We start from the raw sequence: 17131 nt of genomic DNA, 5'->3' as shown, positions 1-17131 counted from the left end.
TGTTCTGACGAGAAGAGACATTTTCCTTCAGACATTCTGGAGACTTTATACCCCTTCATGATCATATAATCTGCTCATCAGTAGATGCCAAGGACAAACATGAGGGTTTGAGGGTTTGAAAGTGTCCGAAATCTCTCCGCGAGAACCCCGGGAGATGGGAACAGGGCATTCGTGCGCATAACCGGTAACCTGACTCCTAAGGCTAACCAGTAAGAGAATCTATTTATCATTGGAGTTGCATTGGTGCTGTATGTAGGGTTGTTCTCACCTACTACGTTGGAAAGAACCTTTGGTAAAAGCATGCTGGGATCGCTAGTCAGGAGACATGGAAAAATGAAAATAAACCGCCATTTCCTTCCTCTAGGAGATATTTTGAAACCCGCTTTGGTCTCTGAGAAATGGATCAAATAGTTGCTATCTTACTAGGAGTACATAGCAGTAATAGCATTTAATGATGAAGGGCTGACTTCGGGTGTGACGACATATAGTTCAAAACGGTGTAGGAAGATATACTCCGTACTCCGTACAGATGGAACCATAGAGTGCCCTTAGAGCTGATCACGAGTGGATGATTAAGACTAGAACTGTAGAACTATCACACCTAAGACGCTGGCGTAAGACGCTGAACGAGAAACAGTCAGCAACATCTTTTCGATCAATTTGACTTGTACACCTCCTGATCATTTGTGAGCACTAATTGGGAACAACAATGTGAGCTGGTACTACCAGCCTGATCATGTGACAACCGACCCCTCCAAGGCTTACATCATCAAAATAATCCACGCTATCCCTATATTAGCAAACCATAAACATGGCTACGGTCGGCCAAACACCGCCCGCGCGAAAACAGTCGGGAGTCGTCAAACGTTTGCTCAGATCAACAACCGCTTGGTCGTAAACTGTCCTTCACTATCACCATCCCATGCGCTTAGGATCTAGTTTCTTGGAGCTGGATCGAAGCCGCAACCATGAGGGTCACAGAGATTGTCATTGATGTGAGTATTTACTGTCAAGGTCGATGAATCAATTGAGTCGTTTATGGCTGACTTTGTTGCTGATAGGGCTTCAAATCGTACGCTGTGCGTACAGTTATCTCAGGATGGTATGCGCTTCTTTTGTGGCGGCTCTATAGATTGCAGGCTGTCGCCTACGGCCTTTTTTGAATATTTATCATTTTGTGCCACAACCGCTGGAAGGGAAGCTGACCATTATGCGCAGGGACGAATCATTCAACTCCATCACTGGGCTGAACGGCAGTGGTAAATCGAATATCCTGGATGCTATCTGTTTCGTTTTGGGAATTACGAATATGTCAACCGTTCGTGCGCAAAATCTTCAGGATCTCATTTACAAGCGAGGCCAGGCTGGTGTCACCAAGGCTAGTGTGACTATTGTCTTCGATAACCGGGATACTGCCAAATCGCCCATCGGATTCGAAGAGTATGCGACCATTTCTGTTACTCGCCAGATCGTCCTCGGAGGCACCAGTAAATACCTGATCAACGGCCATCGCGCTCAACAGCAGACAGTACAGAACCTCTTCCAGAGTGTCCAACTGAACATCAACAACCCAAACTTCCTGATCATGCAGGGTCGGATCACGAAGGTCTTGAATATGAAACCTGTGGAAATTTTGTCAATGATTGAGGAAGCGGCTGGTACGCGTATGTTCGAAGATCGACGGGAGAAGGCGGTCAAAACAATGTCCAAGAAGGAGTTAAAATTGCGGGAAATCGAAGGCTTATTGAAGGAGGAGATTGAGCCTAAGTTGGAGAAACTTAGAGCTGAAAAGCGAGCATTTCTTGATTTTCAGCAAACACAGAACGACCTGGAGCGGTTGACCCGGCTGGTGGTTGCTCACGACTACCTTCGAAGCGGGGAGCGGTTGCGAGTGACGGGCGAGGAATGCGAGAACAAAGGACGCAAGATGCAAGCGCTCGAGGAGAACGCCGTTAAGCTCAAGAACGAGATCTCTCACTTGGAAGAGGATATGAAACGGGTCAGAGCTGCTCGGGACAAGGAATTGCGAAAGGGAGGCAAATTCCAGGCTCTAGAGAACGAGGTCAAGTCGCATTCGCACGAACTGGTCCGACTGACCACGCAATTGGACCTTAAGAACGCCAGCGTCTCAGAAGAGCAAGAGAAGCGAGAAACAGTTAGAAAGACCGTCAAGGACCTCGAGAAAGTTCTCAAGGAAAAGAGGGAGGTCTACGACAAACTACAGGCTCAATATGATGCCGCAAAATCTGAACTCGACGCCCAGACAGCCGAAGTCGAACAGAAGGAGGAACTGCTTCAGACACTACAGACCGGCGTTGCATCCAAGGAAGGTCAAGAAAGTGGGTATCAAGGGCAGCTACAGGATGCCCGTAATCGCGCCAGTGCAGCGGCAACCGAACAAGAGCAGGCCAAGCTTAAGATCGCTCACTTGGAAAAGAGAATCAAAGAGGAGGAGCCTCGAGCCAAAAAGGCAAAACAACAAAATTCGGGACTCCTCGACGAACTGGAAGGCTTGAGAGCTCAAGCGAAGAAGCTGGAAGCAGAGCTCACAAGACTCKGCTTTGAGCCTGGAAAAGAAGAGCAGATCTACCAAGAGCAGTCGGAACTGCAAAAAGACATTCGAGATTTGCGCGAGAGAGCCGACGGGCTCAAGAGAAAAGTGGCAAATGTCGACTTTACTTACACAGACCCCCACCCGAATTTTGATCGATCCAAGGTCAAGGGCTTGGTTGCTCAGCTCTTTACCTTGGACAAGGACAAAATTCAGGCCGCCACTGCCCTGGAAATTTGTGCCGGAGGCCGTCTTTACAACGTCGTTGTCGACACTGCGGAGACTGGTACACAGCTTCTTCAGAATGGCAAACTGCGCAAGCGTGTGACTATCATTCCTCTCAACAAGATCTCCTCTTTCAGAGCTTCGGCAGAAAAGATCGGGGCAGCGCAGAATATCGCGCCGGGTAAAGTGGACCTCGCTCTGTCTTTAATCGGTTACGATGAGGAAGTCACCGCGGCGATGAACTATGTCTTTGGCAATACCTTGATATGCCAGGACGCCGATACCGCCAAGAGAGTGACGTTCGACCCGGCTGTGCGAATCAAGAGTGTCACGCTCGAGGGAGACGTCTATGACCCATCCGGAACGCTGTCTGGTGGTAGCTCACCCAACTCAAGTGGTGTTCTTGTCACCCTGCAGAAGCTAAATGAGATTACACGGGAAATGAGAAGCAAGGAACGGCGTCTCGCAGCCTTAGAAGACACCATGAGAAAGGAAAAAAAGAAGCTCGATACTGTCCGCGCTATCAAACAGGAGTTGGACCTCAAGAGCCACGAAATCAAGCTGACAGAGGAACAAATCAGCAATAACTCGTCCTCATCGGTAAGTTGTCCAACTGGGATTTGACTTTAGGCCTATCCTGACTTTGGAGCAGATTATTCATGCTGTCGAGGAAATGAAAGCAAACATCGAGCAGCTGAAAAAGGACATTTCTGACGCAAAAGCTCGTCAGGCCGAGGCGATGAAGGACATCAAACGAATCGAAAAAGACATGAGTGAGTTCAACAACAACAAGGATAGCAAGCTGGCAGAATTGCAAACTACGCTGGATTCTCTCAAGAAGAAGCTTGCCAAGAACTCGAATTCAGTCAAGGCCCTACAGAAAGAGCTCCAAAACTCGAGGCTTGAATCTGAACAAGTTGGCAGCGATTTGTCAGCGGCAGAGGAGCAGTATGCCGAAGCTGAGAATACGCTGAAAGCTCAGATGGAAGAGATCCAGTCCATGAAGCGCGAACAGGCCCGAGTCAAGGTTTGAAGAGAATACTCATGTGTCGTCTGCGTTAAGCTAATGCCGTTCCTTAGGACGCTCATGACATCGCCCAAGCGCAGCTTGAGGACGAGAGAGCCAAACTGACCGGCTTCGACGAGGAATTGCGTGAACTCGAGGAGGCAATCAATTCGAAGAACTCCCGGATCACCGAAGAGGGTCTTGAAATGCAGAAGCTTGGTCATCAGCTTGAGAAGCTCCAGAAAGATCAGCAGGCAGCTGCCCAAACGGTTGCGCACATGGAGGAAGAGCATGAATGGATCGCAGATGAGAAGGACAACTTCGGCCGCCCCAACACCCCTTACGATTTTAAGAGCCAGAACATCGCGGAATGCAAGGCTACCTTGCGAAATGTCACCGAGCGATTTCAAGGCATGAAGAAGAAGATCAATCCCAAGGTCATGAACATGATTGATAGCGTGGAGAAGAAGGAGGCCGCTCTGAAGAATATGATGAAGACTGTGATCAGAGATAAGCGCAAGATCGAGGAAACCATCATCAACTTGAACGAATACAAGAAGGAAGCTCTCCACAAGACCTGGACCAAAGTCAACAGTGACTTTGGTCAAATCTTTGCAGAGCTACTGCCCGGCAGTTTTGCTAAATTGGACCCTCCTGAGGGCAAGGATATCACCGATGGTCTTGAGGTCAAGGTGTCTCTAGGCAAGGTGTGGAAGCAGAGTCTGACGGAACTGTCTGGCGGTCAACGGTGAGTTTGACATCTGTGATGTGTATTCGCCGAAGCTGACATGTCGAACACTTGTAGATCGCTCATTGCCCTTTCACTGATCATGGCACTCCTGCAATTCAAGCCTGCGCCAATGTACATTCTGGACGAAGTTGACGCCGCGCTGGATCTGTCTCACACGCAGAACATTGGTCGGTTGATCAAGACCCGTTTCAAGGGCTCTCAGTTCATTGTTGTCTCTCTGAAGGACGGCATGTTCCAGAATGCCAACCGTATCTTCCGGACGAGGTTCAGCGAGGGGACCAGTGTGGTCCAAGCACTGACACCGGCCGATATGAAATAATGAGGGTTTCTGCCGTTTGTTTTCTCCTGTCTATATTCAAATGCTTGATTTTGTGTTGTTCAGGGATATGGTTTTCGAGTTGTGCTTGGGCTTACTGGTTCGGATATCGTCCGTGATCGGCCATACTGGATCTCGGAGGTGGTGTTTCTAGGGTGATATACATGGTTCTTGGATGAGTCTGCTTTGGTTCCTGGTGATGATGAATGCATAATGATGACTATTTCTCAATTCCTCAAAGGAATAGCTAAATGATGAGCATCAGTCGTCCCGTGAGGATGACGAGGATGACTTTGGAATATCCTGGCAGCCGTAATGAATACTGAGTCTGGCACATGTATTTCTTGTTCAGTTTCCATGCCAGTGACCACTTCCATTATCCAAATACCTCATTCTTGACAAGTGCCCAATATAGAACTACAACGTCCCCAATTTTGTGTTGCTTACGGGCCAATTAAGCCGTCTGTTCCGCTTGCCGGAATAACCACTATCAGATGTCTCCGAGTTCCGTCATCTGTCCACCGCCACCTTGCGGGTGAGCATCACTATCTCCGGACTTTAGTCATTTCCTGGCATCTGTTCGTTTTAATCGTCTTCCTAACGTCAAACCTGACAATTCCTTGGGTGGGCTAATTTATTACTTTCACTTAATATTATCTCTTGCATTACCTAGCCACGTGTCACGCGCAATACGTAAACTCTGGTCTTAACGCCAGGTCGCCCTGATCAGTCATTCAGCCGACAACAATGCCCGAGGAAGAACCATCGCTCAATATCCCGTCGCTGCTCACTCTAGCAGTCGTCTCTTTCTTCGTTATCAGATGGTTCCTTAAACGCGACGGTAGTCCCGATGCAGGCGGCCCCCGGACCCGTGGTCGCGGGAATATCGTCGACCCAGCCCAGGTGGAACAAATAGCTCAGATGTTTCCTCAGCTCAGCACTCGCGAGATCATGTGGGACTTGCAGCGCAATAGCGGGAATGTTGCAGCGACTACGGAGCGAATCCTCAGTGGACGTGGACTGGATATGGTACGTACCGGCGATTCCCCTATTTGTCTATCGCCCGCGGAATGCAGATGATGCGCTGTGCGGGCCCGTTTCGATTCTTATGAAGCGACTGAAACTAATGAGATGGTGTGTATAGCCACCACCCTCGTTCCAGCCTGCGATCGTTCTACCCTCTACTACTGCCGCTGCAGCAGCTGCGCAGCCCTCCTCGACATCCGGGGCTTCCCTAAAGCCCGACGGCCAGGATCTGATTTCTCGATATAACCTCAGCTCAAAAATCAGTGGTCGAGCCGACGCTACCAATGATCAATCATCGCAGAGATCGACGAGCAGCGGATGGTCGCAGAGCAAAGAGGAGCGACAGCGCTTGTTGCAGAAGCGGAGAGACGATATGATTTTGGCAGCTCGGAGGAAGATGGAGCAGAAGCAGCGGCAGGCTGACAATGTGTCGACCTGAGGGGAATGGGGAAAAGAGATTTTACGATCTTCATTTCGCATTTGTAAGGATACTCTTCCGTTGTTCTTTGCTCATTCTTATGCGGTGTGGGACATTATACCATTTCTTTCTACTTGTCCTTCTAGCCAAGTTGGAACCTATAGGTTCAATCCAGGCAGTTTCTTGTGAACAATATGTCTGTGTCTTTGCAGTCTGAGCGTCGCATGTTGATGGTGTTTGGTGGCAGGATATTTGCAATTGCTTGGAAAATATAGGGTATATATACAGTTGAAACTCGTTCAATCGCAATAGCTTGCGCCGTGTGTGTCCTTTCCATAACTCCATAATGCAAGGAAAAAGCGAATTGGAAAAAGGGCTCTAGAACTCCATCTCGTCTTCATCGTCCTGGGTAGCATCATATCCCCCATTGGCCATCTCTTCCGCCATCTGCTCCCGCCGTGCTTGCTCTTTCGACGCACCGATTTTCCTAGACATGGTGTCAGTTGTTTCTTCTCTCCCCCGAACCAAGCAGGGTGACCGCCATACCTGAGTCCATCTACGACCCCTGTCACGAATCCTCTCGACTCACCAATCTCCATCGCCCCAACACCCGTGAGAGCCACTCCACCTCCGCCGGTGGCAGCAGCATCCAAGACGTCCACACCAGAGCGTATCTTCGCCATACGCACCTCCCGCAGCTCCTTCAGCAACCGCCGTATCTGGTCCGGATCCACCAGATCGTCACTCGCTGCGTCGAGAAGCATATTGCCCACCTCCAACCAATGGTACGGTAATGACGGGGGCTCGCCAGTTTGTGCATTGTCCTGCGCGATATTCTGCGGTAAGAATGGCGGCGAAGGAAAGTATCGCTGGCCATCCGGCGTATGACGCGCCTTGGCTATCGGTCTCTGTCCACGGTTGCGGTCGCGGAGGTTCGGCTGCCCGGGCAGCGGGGGAGGCGGGGAAAAAGCATTCTCGTATTCGTGATGTTGCGTTTCGATCTCGAGGATCAGGGAGAGGGGCTCAGGGTGAAGCCATGCGGGGGGAAGGATGTTCGCGCGGCGCTGGCGTTTGAGGAGTAGGGCTAGCCACAGCGGGAGGGAGGCGCGGCGGGGAGGTAGGAGCGGTTCGACTTGACCCTGTTTGAGGTGTGTTTGTTAACTCATAAATCGAGCCATGCTTGCCGAGTTGATTATGCTCTCTGGTTTGTGTATTGTACCAAGTCCCTGGCGCGCAATGCCCCGACATGGATCTCCCCGCACACGCGACATATAGGGGAAGATAGCCATTTCGACGGCGCATAGCAGCAAAGCAGACTGTCCGGCGACTTACACCTAACAATTCGAGGCCCTCCAAGCGTTGACGAGGGAGAACTGTCACCATCTCCATCTCCGCTAGAAAGGCAATCTCCGGGGGCGTGATGCCCCGCGGAAGAGGAAAGGCCATTGAGCCTCAGGTTTTGTGATCCAGGGAGAATTTGGACGGATGGCTATTGATGGGCAAGGTCCCTCTGAAAGCGAATTATCGCATCGAGTCTCTTTTGAAATTAAGGAAATGTAATTATCCTCTGGTGTATGCGCTTTGGCTCTTTCATCGTCCGTTTTGGGAAATTGTCAACGACGATGTTTGAACCGTTTGCAACTCGAACTATTTACTGGAGCTTGGATAGCTTTAAGCTCTATCCACGGAGATTAATTACCACACTTCTCTCCTTCATTCGCTTCACACTAGTGACCTTAATTCTCGAGTCTCATATGAGATATAGACGCCATGAGTGCTGTGCGGCCTGTATCAGGCATTTCTCGAGCTGCTCGATATGCGGTTCCTTTTGTGCTCCTGCTGATACCGCTATGGATGGCGAAGGTGAACACTGTTGTTCCGGATCCGTACCTCGACGAGGTTTTCCATGTCCCCCAGGCACAGGCGTACTGGGATCATAAGTGGTTCCATTGGGACCCTAAAATCACGACTCCGCCAGGACTCTACGTCTGGTCTTACGTCCTTTGTGCTGCTGCGCTAGCACTCCGTGGCTCCCCGACGGAGCTCAATGCTGAAGCTCTCCGCGCTACCAATGTCGCAGCTGCAGCGGTCTTTCTTCCCTGGCGGCTGCAGACTCTTTTGGATGCATTGCGTAAGGTGCGCAATACGCGCCCTTCCGGAGCTTGGTTGAGCCATACAGTGCTGAATATTTGCATTTTCCCACCCCTGTTCTTCTTCTCGGGGCTGTATTACACGGATATCGTCTCCCTCCTTGTGGTCATTGAAGCCTATAATTGGGATATCAAACGTACCGCGGGGTCCGGATCACTGCTCAAATCGGCAGTTTTTGTTGTGATCGGATTGGCGGCTCTTGTTCTTCGGCAAACAAACATCTTCTGGGTTACCGTCTTTCTTGGGGGGCTGCAGGTGGTCCGGAAACTTCATCAGTCAGCGAAAGCCAGCCAGGCCTCAAGCCCGATCGAAATAATCCAAAGCGGTTTCAACAACGAACTGTACGACCCGCTTGTGTCAGAGGCTTCCTTCTTTGGTGAGTGTTTTTCCTGGCCATCTGGACAACGCGTACTCATTGAGATGAAATCCAGACTATATCAAAACATCAATCTCGCTTGCTTCAGTTGGTCTGAAGAACCTCTTCCCCGTGATCGTCTCAGTCATTCCTTATCTCGTCGTCCTTGCAGCCTTTGGTGGGTTTGTGCTCTGGAACAATGGAGTTGTCCTGGGTAAGTCTTGTAGGCCTGAGTTTGTGGATGTGTGACTGATGACGTTCTAGGACACAAAGAGTTTCACACAGCAGGTCTACATCTCTCGCAGATGCTCTATATCTGGCCTTATTTCATGTTTTTCTCCTGGCCCATCCTGGTTTTTCCAGTCATCAATCTCGTGCTTCCAAGCTCTGTGATACCGGCATTCTTTGACTATGGATTTACCAAAAAGCAAAAAGGGCTTCCCAAAATATTGACAGCCTTGGTCATCCTCTCCGTCATGCTGACTGTCGTTCATTTCAACACCATCATCCATCCGTTCACCCTTGCCGATAACCGTCATTATATCTTCTACGTCTTTCGTATTCTCCGCTCGCATCCAGCTATCAAATATGCTGCTGTTCCTGCCTACTTTCTTTGTGGCTGGGCTGTCATTTCTGCATTTGGATTCTCCACCGCCAAGCCCCAGCCTCAGTTTGTCCCAATCACAAAAGCAGGCGAATTGGCTGCTGCTCAGAAAGGGCAGTTGAAGGAGACTGCGCACAAGAAAGAGAAGGCCGAACGCAAGTCCAAGTCCAAGTCAAAAAAGGTTAGCCAAGTGACGGCATCGCCGCCCACCCAAGAACAATTCTCTCCCGAGGTTCTTGCCCGAATCCAGGAGCACCTCGTCCAGCGTCAGAAGCAACAGCAGGACGCCCCACGGGCGAGCTTTGTGCTCGTCTGGCTTGCAGCCACGGCACTATCGCTCGTTACCGCGCCGCTCGTTGAGCCACGCTATTTTATCATTCCCTGGGTAATGTGGCGGCTTCATTTACCCCCACAGCCCGTGCCTCATGTGTACCGGCAGCAACGGCCTCGTGATGAGCGGGAGGCTCTGCACGCCGATTTGGCAACTAATTTCTCCTTGTTCATGGAGACGTACTGGTTCCTGGCCATCAACGCTGCCACCGGGTATATCTTTTTGTACAAGGGTTTTGAATGGCCACAAGAGCCGGGGAAGATTCAGAGGTTTATGTGGTGAATCTCTACTGCTTTCTTTTTATATCATTCTTAATTGTGTTAGTACCGGTCATTTCTGTAATCATTAGACGGTCTTGTATATATAATGGTGTTGTAATATAGACTAAATATCAAAAGTTTCCTCTATGAAATCGAAGTCCCTTGCGAATGGCTTTGAACTGTTCATGTGTTGGGCTGGGACTGCGATTGCGATTGCGGCAATATGACAATTAGTGTCAACCTCAGCGGAATATGTTCAATTGCCAGAAGTGGCCATCCTCATTTCGTTTCAGTCCTTGCATCCGTTCGTCTCATCAACCACGCATTCGTACCCGGGTTCTGCACCGGAGTTCTTAATCTAACTCGACCGTCGATGGTGTGTCGATGGATCAGCTTGTCATCTTGTGTCCAGTACATTTGGTTTGCCGTACAGCTATCCCCGTCTATCACACTCCGCCCACCTCAAGTTTGGCTTCAAACCAGAAAGTCAACCTGGCGCTTTTCTTCATCTATCATCTACTACGCGATGGAAAAAGAAGACCGCCCGGCCAAGAGGGTCAAATTATCAGCTATTGATGAGCAGCCAGAGCCCACTGAAGCGACTCCGACAGCCGTAGCAGATGTTTTGGTATCCTTGCACAGATCCATCACTCCTCCTCCATCCTCACGACCTCGTAGGGAATCATCTGTGCCTCGAACCTCCATTCACTCTGCAGAGTTGACTAGTGGTCGACAGCGGTTGATCCCATCTCCCATCCAGCTAACTCATATCCGGGACCTCTCTGCTGCCTCAGGCAACAATGTCGATACGATTCGGTTGAAAGATATCCTTGGGGATCCCATGATCCGAGAATGCTGGCAGTTCAATTTCTTGTTTGATGTGGACTTTCTGATGAGTCAGTTCGACGAGGATGTAAGACGCCTGGTGCGGGTCAAGGTTGTCCATGGATCGTGGAAGAAGGATGCGCCGAATCGGATTCGGATTGAGGTATGCTTCTCCTTATTTCATCTTGCAAGAGTTTCAGCCTGTGTGATGAAGATGTTTACCAAAGCAGGAAGCATGTCCTCGATATCCGAATGTTGAGGCGATAACTGCCTACATGCCCGAACCGTTTGGGACACATCATTCGAAGATGATGATCCTACTTCGTCATGACGATCTTGCACAGTATGTGATACTGGATTCACTTGCTTTTAGCTTTACTGACTGAGCAGAGTTGTCATTCATACGGCTAATATGATACCCGGCGACTGGGCAAATATGTGCCAGGCCGTCTGGCGGTCTCCTCTGCTCCCGCTGCGAAAGACTGAAAGGGAACCGGAGGGGCCTGGAGCCGTCGGCACCGGGGCAAGATTCAAAAGGGATCTCATCGCCTACCTGAACGAATACGGGGTCAAGAAAACAGGGCCCCTGGTCAGACAACTCGAGCGGTTCGACTTTAGCGCAGTTCGCGCCGCTTTGATCGCAAGCGTCCCTTCCAAACAGAAGCTCAGCTCTCTGGACTCGCGGAAGAAGACCCTATGGGGATGGCCAGCTTTGAAAGAAGCTACTCGCCAGATACCTCTGGCGCCGAAGGGGAACAGCCAAACTGTGCCGTCGCATATTGTCACCCAGGTTAGGACCGGCCTCCTTTTTATACGATCAAGCTCTGACAGCCAGTAGATCTCATCCATAGCTTCCCTCGGACAAACAGACAAGTGGCTCAAAGACGTCTTCTTCGCTTCACTTTCGCCCACTTACTCGACGGCGGGTATCCCCCCACCGAAATACTCCATCATCTTCCCTACTCCCGACGAGATCCGCCGATCTCTAAACGGCTATGGATCCGGCGGATCAATCCACATGAAGCTGCAAAGCGCCACACAACAGAAACAACTGCAATACATGCGGCCATATCTGCGCCACTGGGCCGGAGACGGTGACAGCAACTCGACCAGTACTCCTCAACGGGAAGCTGGCCGCCGCCGCGCGGCACCCCATATCAAAACGTACATTCGCTTCTCGGATGCGGAGAAGATGAACACGATCGACTGGGTGATGGTGACGTCCGCCAACCTGTCTACTCAGGCGTGGGGAGCGGCCGCCAACAACGCAGGCGAAGTGAGGATCAGCAGCTGGGAGATTGGCGTCATGGTGTGGCCGCAGCTTTTTGTTCAAGAACGGGATACCCCCGAGCGACACCAGCAAGCGGTCATGGTTCCGTGCTTCAAACGCGACCTTCCGCTGCACCCTCCGAAGGATGTATCAGACTGCGATGTCCTCGTCGGGCTCCGGATGCCATACGATCTCCCCCTGACCTCCTACAAGGCCGACGAAGTCCCATGGTGCAATACAGCTGCCCACACCGAACCAGACTGGCTGGGGCAAACATGGGAGGGGTGACCCTACAGTCTACAGTGCATACAACAGAAACAATCCAAAGCTCATATCACGCGTAAATTAACATTCTTAATACTCCATAGGTAGCGTATATCCTCCCAAGTAGCATCCACCACATCCACATAATCACGCACGGGTGCCGTACTTGTTGATCAAATCGTTCACCTGCTTGATATACAGAGCCTGAGCCTTCTGCGCACTGATGTGGCTAACCTCCTTCCAGGCATTATACTTGTACTTGGCCTGGTAACGTATCATTAGCCCTGGCCCCACCTTCTTCATCCGCAGAAAGCAGCGAACATACCTCTATCTGATAAAACGACGGCTCAGCAGGCTTCTCGCCCCTCGCCTGCTTGAAGTACTTGTACAGCTAAGAATCGTCAGCATCGCACTTCACCCAGTCACTCTGCTATACCAGGGGTGCAGTCGAAGACATACCCCCAACTTCTCCTCCGGCCCGGGCTCCGTCTCCAGCATCTTGATCAGTTCCGTCGCGAACTCGAAGCCGGCTTTCAGGGCGGCATCGTTCCCGGCTGCGGTTGCGTCGTCGCCACCGGCGAGGACGGCGTCGAGGGCAGCCTGCAGAGCGGCCTTGTCGATGGAGGCCGCGGCGGACTGCAGGGCGGGGGTGAATTTCTCCTTGGAGGCGGCGGCGTCGAAGGAAGTGAAGAAGTCGGTGAGGGAGGCCATTTTGATTGACTTGTTTCTGTTTCTGTTGAGCTGATGGAGTAGATTGGATAAGTGTTGTAGGTGCTTGGATTAGGGGAAAGTGAAGTGGTGAGGGGTGAAAATAGCGGAGGTGGGATGGATGGTGGGGTTGATTACCAGAATCCGTTGGGGCAGTACGGAGTAAATAAACAGACTCTTACAGACTACAGATGTGCTACGTCAGAACTCGGCAACTTCTATGTAGTTTGACAAGCCTTAGACTAGTATTTATTAGGTAGATGCATGTGAATACGTCAGTTGATATAGTTCCATTTACTAAGCCATTCAGAATGTAGACATGCGCATTATGCCAAGTCATCTCGTCACATGAAAGCAGTGACCATGAGGACAGTAATCCAAAAATTATGCCAAATTTCACAAAATCATCCATGCACAGTGCTCACTGCGTGCCATCCCAGACGCCATTTGATGCAGAAAGAGAAAGAGAAGGAAAAAGAAGAAGAAATAGGAGAGGAACAGCAGCGGGTATCCCGGCTCGCAACTCGTAGAATACATCGGAAGAAGAGGAAAGCAAAAACAACAGTATATCATGATCTACCAGTCCACAGCCCAGCCGTTCTTGTTGAGGAACTCCTCGCACGCAGCTTTCAGCGCATAGTTGGGCCGAAGATCGTTGACCGTCATGGGCACTCGGGTGATGGGGTCAACACCAGACTGTTCGACGTATTTGTTGATTCCAATGCGATCGAAGCTGGTGCCGCTTGGTGTGATGACGGGATCATGCATGATCTCAAAGGTGATCCCGTCAATCAGGTAATCGGGGACGACCTGGAGCAAAATCGTTAGATACCCTCCCCACAACGAGGAACACTCTCCCCACAAGGATTGCCACTTACCCTCTCCTGGATATCCCCATTGGACGCGATGCGGAAGGCCTCCCGGACATTTTGGATATTCTTCTCCGCATCCGCACGGAGCGCCTTCTGATCCTCCACGAACCCCGTCTGTCCGATCTCGCCCTTGTCCAGTTTGGCCTGCAGCTCCGCAAGCTCCCTGTTGAGATCGGCCTCGATCAACGACTCCACCGTCGCCAGCGTATCATTCATCTCCCGTAGCCGGGCAGTCTCCTTTGCAGCCCAGATCTGCTGCTTGGCCCGCAGGACCGTCTTGGACAGATTCTCCGTCTGCGCGCTCTTGGCCGCCAGACTCGCCCGGTAGGCATCGATGGCCACCTCGTATGCCTCCTGCGGGCGCCCAAGGCCCAGGAGCGCCTGCGCGAGGTACCAGCAGCTCTTGAGGCTCTGGGGGTTCTTGAGGCCGTACAGCTCAATCGCCGCGCGGGCGTCGTGTTCCACGCCCGCCCATTTCTCCAGCCTTATCCGGGTGAGGGCGCGGTTAGTAAAAAAGGTGGGTTCGCGCGGGTTCTTCTGGATACTACCAATTCACGAAAGTCAGATCTGCTTGGCCATGCTATGGGCAACGGGGATAATCACGCTTGAGAGTAGAGCTCCTCCGCACCATTATAGTCACCTTCCTTGAAGAGCTGGTTGCCCTTCTCTTTCAGTTCGAAGGACATGCCGGGTGATCGGATATTCGGGGTATATCACAGTAGATGAAGCGATGGAGTCTATGACTCGGTGAATTGTGATCAGTCAACGCACCTAGACGGACACCGATCACAGTGGGGCCGCTCTTCGGACTTCAGTATCGACTATCGAGGCTGCTCCACAGGCAACAGGCGCGTTAGACCCAGACTTAGAGTAACCGAAAAAAAGGTCGAGCGGATGCAATCGAAGAATCAGTACACTGAGGACAATGATTCTATATGCATAGTCTGGGGTGTCCCGTGGTAAGATCTATTAGGCGGATACAGGCCCATAGAAATGCAGGAGTGATGCCTCACGCTGGAGACGAGGAGCAGGATGTCGTTATCCATCTCTTATAATTATGGATGCTCCTGGAATTTGATGTCTGGTTGTCAGTCACTTGCAAACGCATCGAAGCCGATGGATCCCCGCGGAATCGTCGAGCGGAAGCGGCTGACTCAGCCTGTATCCTGAAGCATGCATGCTTACTCGTTTGGAACTAGAAGAATATGTACGAAAAATAATTTCCAAAAAATTGATTCACATCTATCCTGTAAATAGCCTTCATCAACAGGGAAAAGATAGTTCGATGGATGGGACGTTGGCCTGCCAATTTCATCCCAGCCAGTCGTGGTATCATTGATTCGCTGGATAACATCAAAAAAATTATGCGTATATAAATCGGTTTAACCAGGTGGTTATATAGGCGAAGCAGGATAGGTCTGTCCGTCACCGATTGACGACTGCAATATCTGTTGCGGCAATCTTTGCATCAAGCTGGCACAGATTGAACCCGTCTACTGAGCCGCAGCAAATTCCCGCTCGTAGTCGGTGATGGCCTGGACCTTGGCGGCAGAGGCGCTCTTGGGATCGAAGCGGTAGGTGAGCCATTCGTTGGCAAGCTTCTTGGCCAACTCGATGCCGATGACACGCTGGCCGAAGCAGAGGACCTGCGCGTCGTTGCTGAGGATGGAGCGCTCCACGGAGAAGGAGTCGTGAGCGGTCACGGCGCGGATGCCGGGGACCTTATTGGCGGCGATGGCGACACCGAGACCGGTGCCGCAGATGAAGAGACCGCGATCTGCCTTGCCCTCCTTGATGAGTTTGGCGCCGGCGACGGCAGGGTGAGGATAGGCGGTCTTGTCGGAGGTGGAGTTGACGCCGACGTCAGTGATGGACTCGACCAGAGGGCTCTTCTCCAGGGCGGCCTTGATGATCTCCTTGTAGGGCTGGCCGGCCTCATCACAGGCCATGACAATGCGGAGGGGCTTCTGATCGGTAGACATGATGACAAGGTACAAACTAGATGGAGAAGAAAAGTGGAATGTGTGGATAAAGAGATTGACAAACGCAGATGTACGGCGTAAATCCGATGACAGTAATCCACTTGGACGATGACAAAAGGGATTCAGACGCCTTTTATATCTTTGCTCTGAAAGCTGTTGCTGGTGCTTTTAGTCTACACCTCCATTCTCGGCCGCAACAGTATCTGGGGGCACAGTGGAGACTGTCTCGTACATCGGTTGGGTGCTGAACGTAGTCGGGTCGAGTCTGTTGGACTATTGAGTTCTGCCTGCACGACAGCTGCGGCCATTGTCTTTTCTGATAGACGGTCTCACAGCATAAAGGAGGGATGGAAACCCCCCACAACCCGCATCAAAGGCATTGGTAGAGATGTCGTGGACCGTGGTGGAGGAATGAGACTCTCGCGATGCCCCGCAGTGGCGTTATGTCATGGATCCGGTACTACGGATTAGGTACTATGGTTATTGGTGCACTACTGGCGGTATTATTATCCATTTTTCGAAAAACAAAAAGGTTCATTTGACGTTAAATGTCTCTCGGATGATTTAGGACGGATCCTGCCACATCCACAGGGGGATGGTTATAGCATGAGAGTTTGTACCGTCCTGCAACATGACGCCAACCCAGAAACACCGCACACAACAAAGCTGATCTTCATTATCTTGACTCTGAGAGGTAAGTACAGTAGGATGCCGAGTGGAGATTGTTTGAGACGAGAGAGCCAGTGACAGACAGATTGGCCCTGGCTAGAGAGTGTCGCCTATCCGTGCTCGGACGCAGACACGCAGTAGACTTTGATGCTGAGTTGGCTTGAGAACTATGATGGTTCAGTATGCTTATCCGGCATGACACTCCTGTGTATCTGTTCTCGTATAATTCTTTGGAAGCAACTCTTCCATCCTCCCCGCGTTGCCTCTGAATAACTGGAAACCGACTCCTCAGGATCTAGGCGATGAAACCATGGCTTCGAGTATTGAACAGTGAGTCCATTGAACCCCGGAATACCTATTCTGGGGTTCCATCGAAACTCATCTGGAGTGGACTAGTGGTAGAACTAGTATTAGGGATCCACATGCATAGATGCAGAGGTATCGTGTCCACTATGATCAGTATCAAAAGGTCGATTTATTACCTTCCTGTCCTATAACTTGAGAGAATACGAGTACTAAAGTACTCATGATTGTCGGCGGAGGATAG

General features: G+C 51.0%; 8 protein-coding genes across 8 annotated transcripts; 4 read left to right on the top strand and 4 right to left on the bottom strand.

Moving 5' to 3' along the window:
• Positions 1 to 968: 968 nt before the first annotated feature.
• Positions 969 to 4852, top strand: Asppvi_007689 (condensin subunit SMC2; the record flags this gene model as incomplete). Its single annotated transcript, XM_043303573.1, has 6 exons — positions 969 to 995; positions 1062 to 1102; positions 1219 to 3376; positions 3429 to 3803; positions 3857 to 4530; positions 4588 to 4852. 6 exons carry the CDS (start codon positions 969 to 971, stop codon positions 4850 to 4852), a joined length of 3540 nt encoding a protein of 1179 aa, XP_043159508.1.
• Positions 4853 to 5596: 744 nt separating this feature from the next.
• Positions 5597 to 6314, top strand: Asppvi_007688 (CUE domain-containing protein; the record flags this gene model as incomplete). The annotated part of the gene is made up of 2 exons (XM_043303572.1): positions 5597 to 5878; positions 5994 to 6314. The coding sequence occupies 2 exons, from the start codon at positions 5597 to 5599 to the stop codon at positions 6312 to 6314; spliced, it is 603 nt and encodes a 200-aa protein (XP_043159507.1).
• Positions 6315 to 6671: 357 nt separating this feature from the next.
• Positions 6672 to 7739, bottom strand: psf2 (DNA replication protein PSF2; the record flags this gene model as incomplete). Its single annotated transcript, XM_043303571.1, has 3 exons — positions 6672 to 6780; positions 6840 to 7432; positions 7626 to 7739. 3 exons carry the CDS (start codon positions 7737 to 7739, stop codon positions 6672 to 6674), a joined length of 816 nt encoding a protein of 271 aa, XP_043159506.1.
• Positions 7740 to 8063: 324 nt separating this feature from the next.
• alg10 (dolichyl-P-Glc:Glc(2)Man(9)GlcNAc(2)-PP-dolichol alpha-1,2- glucosyltransferase) lies at positions 8064 to 10016 on the top strand (the record flags this gene model as incomplete). The annotated part of the gene is made up of 3 exons (XM_043303570.1): positions 8064 to 8820; positions 8876 to 9013; positions 9064 to 10016. 3 exons carry the CDS (start codon positions 8064 to 8066, stop codon positions 10014 to 10016), a joined length of 1848 nt encoding a protein of 615 aa, XP_043159505.1.
• A 504-nt stretch (positions 10017 to 10520) lies between these two features.
• On the top strand, positions 10521 to 12377 carry Asppvi_007685 (tyrosyl-DNA phosphodiesterase 1; the record flags this gene model as incomplete). The annotated part of the gene is made up of 4 exons (XM_043303569.1): positions 10521 to 10982; positions 11050 to 11162; positions 11210 to 11609; positions 11658 to 12377. 4 exons carry the CDS (start codon positions 10521 to 10523, stop codon positions 12375 to 12377), a joined length of 1695 nt encoding a protein of 564 aa, XP_043159504.1.
• A 123-nt stretch (positions 12378 to 12500) lies between these two features.
• Asppvi_007684 (uncharacterized protein) lies at positions 12501 to 13064 on the bottom strand (the record flags this gene model as incomplete). The annotated part of the gene is made up of 3 exons (XM_043303568.1): positions 12501 to 12617; positions 12679 to 12744; positions 12813 to 13064. 3 exons carry the CDS (start codon positions 13062 to 13064, stop codon positions 12501 to 12503), a joined length of 435 nt encoding a protein of 144 aa, XP_043159503.1.
• Positions 13065 to 13637: 573 nt separating this feature from the next.
• Asppvi_007683 (putative U-box domain protein) lies at positions 13638 to 14619 on the bottom strand (the record flags this gene model as incomplete). The annotated part of the gene is made up of 3 exons (XM_043303567.1): positions 13638 to 13871; positions 13940 to 14477; positions 14537 to 14619. The coding sequence occupies 3 exons, from the start codon at positions 14617 to 14619 to the stop codon at positions 13638 to 13640; spliced, it is 855 nt and encodes a 284-aa protein (XP_043159502.1).
• An 807-nt stretch (positions 14620 to 15426) lies between these two features.
• On the bottom strand, positions 15427 to 15915 carry Asppvi_007682 (RpiB/LacA/LacB family sugar-phosphate isomerase; the record flags this gene model as incomplete). Its single annotated transcript, XM_043303566.1, has 1 exon — positions 15427 to 15915. The coding sequence occupies one exon, from the start codon at positions 15913 to 15915 to the stop codon at positions 15427 to 15429; it is 489 nt and encodes a 162-aa protein (XP_043159501.1).
• Positions 15916 to 17131: the final 1216 nt, after the last annotated feature.

This window comes from Aspergillus pseudoviridinutans (assembly GCF_018340605.1).
Source record: "Aspergillus pseudoviridinutans IFM 55266 DNA, scaffold_5, whole genome shotgun sequence".
Classification (NCBI taxonomy): Eukaryota; Fungi; Ascomycota; class Eurotiomycetes; order Eurotiales; family Aspergillaceae; genus Aspergillus; species Aspergillus pseudoviridinutans.
The sequence above is the reverse complement of the archived record's forward strand: the minus strand, read 5'-3'. Positions and strand labels throughout refer to the sequence as shown.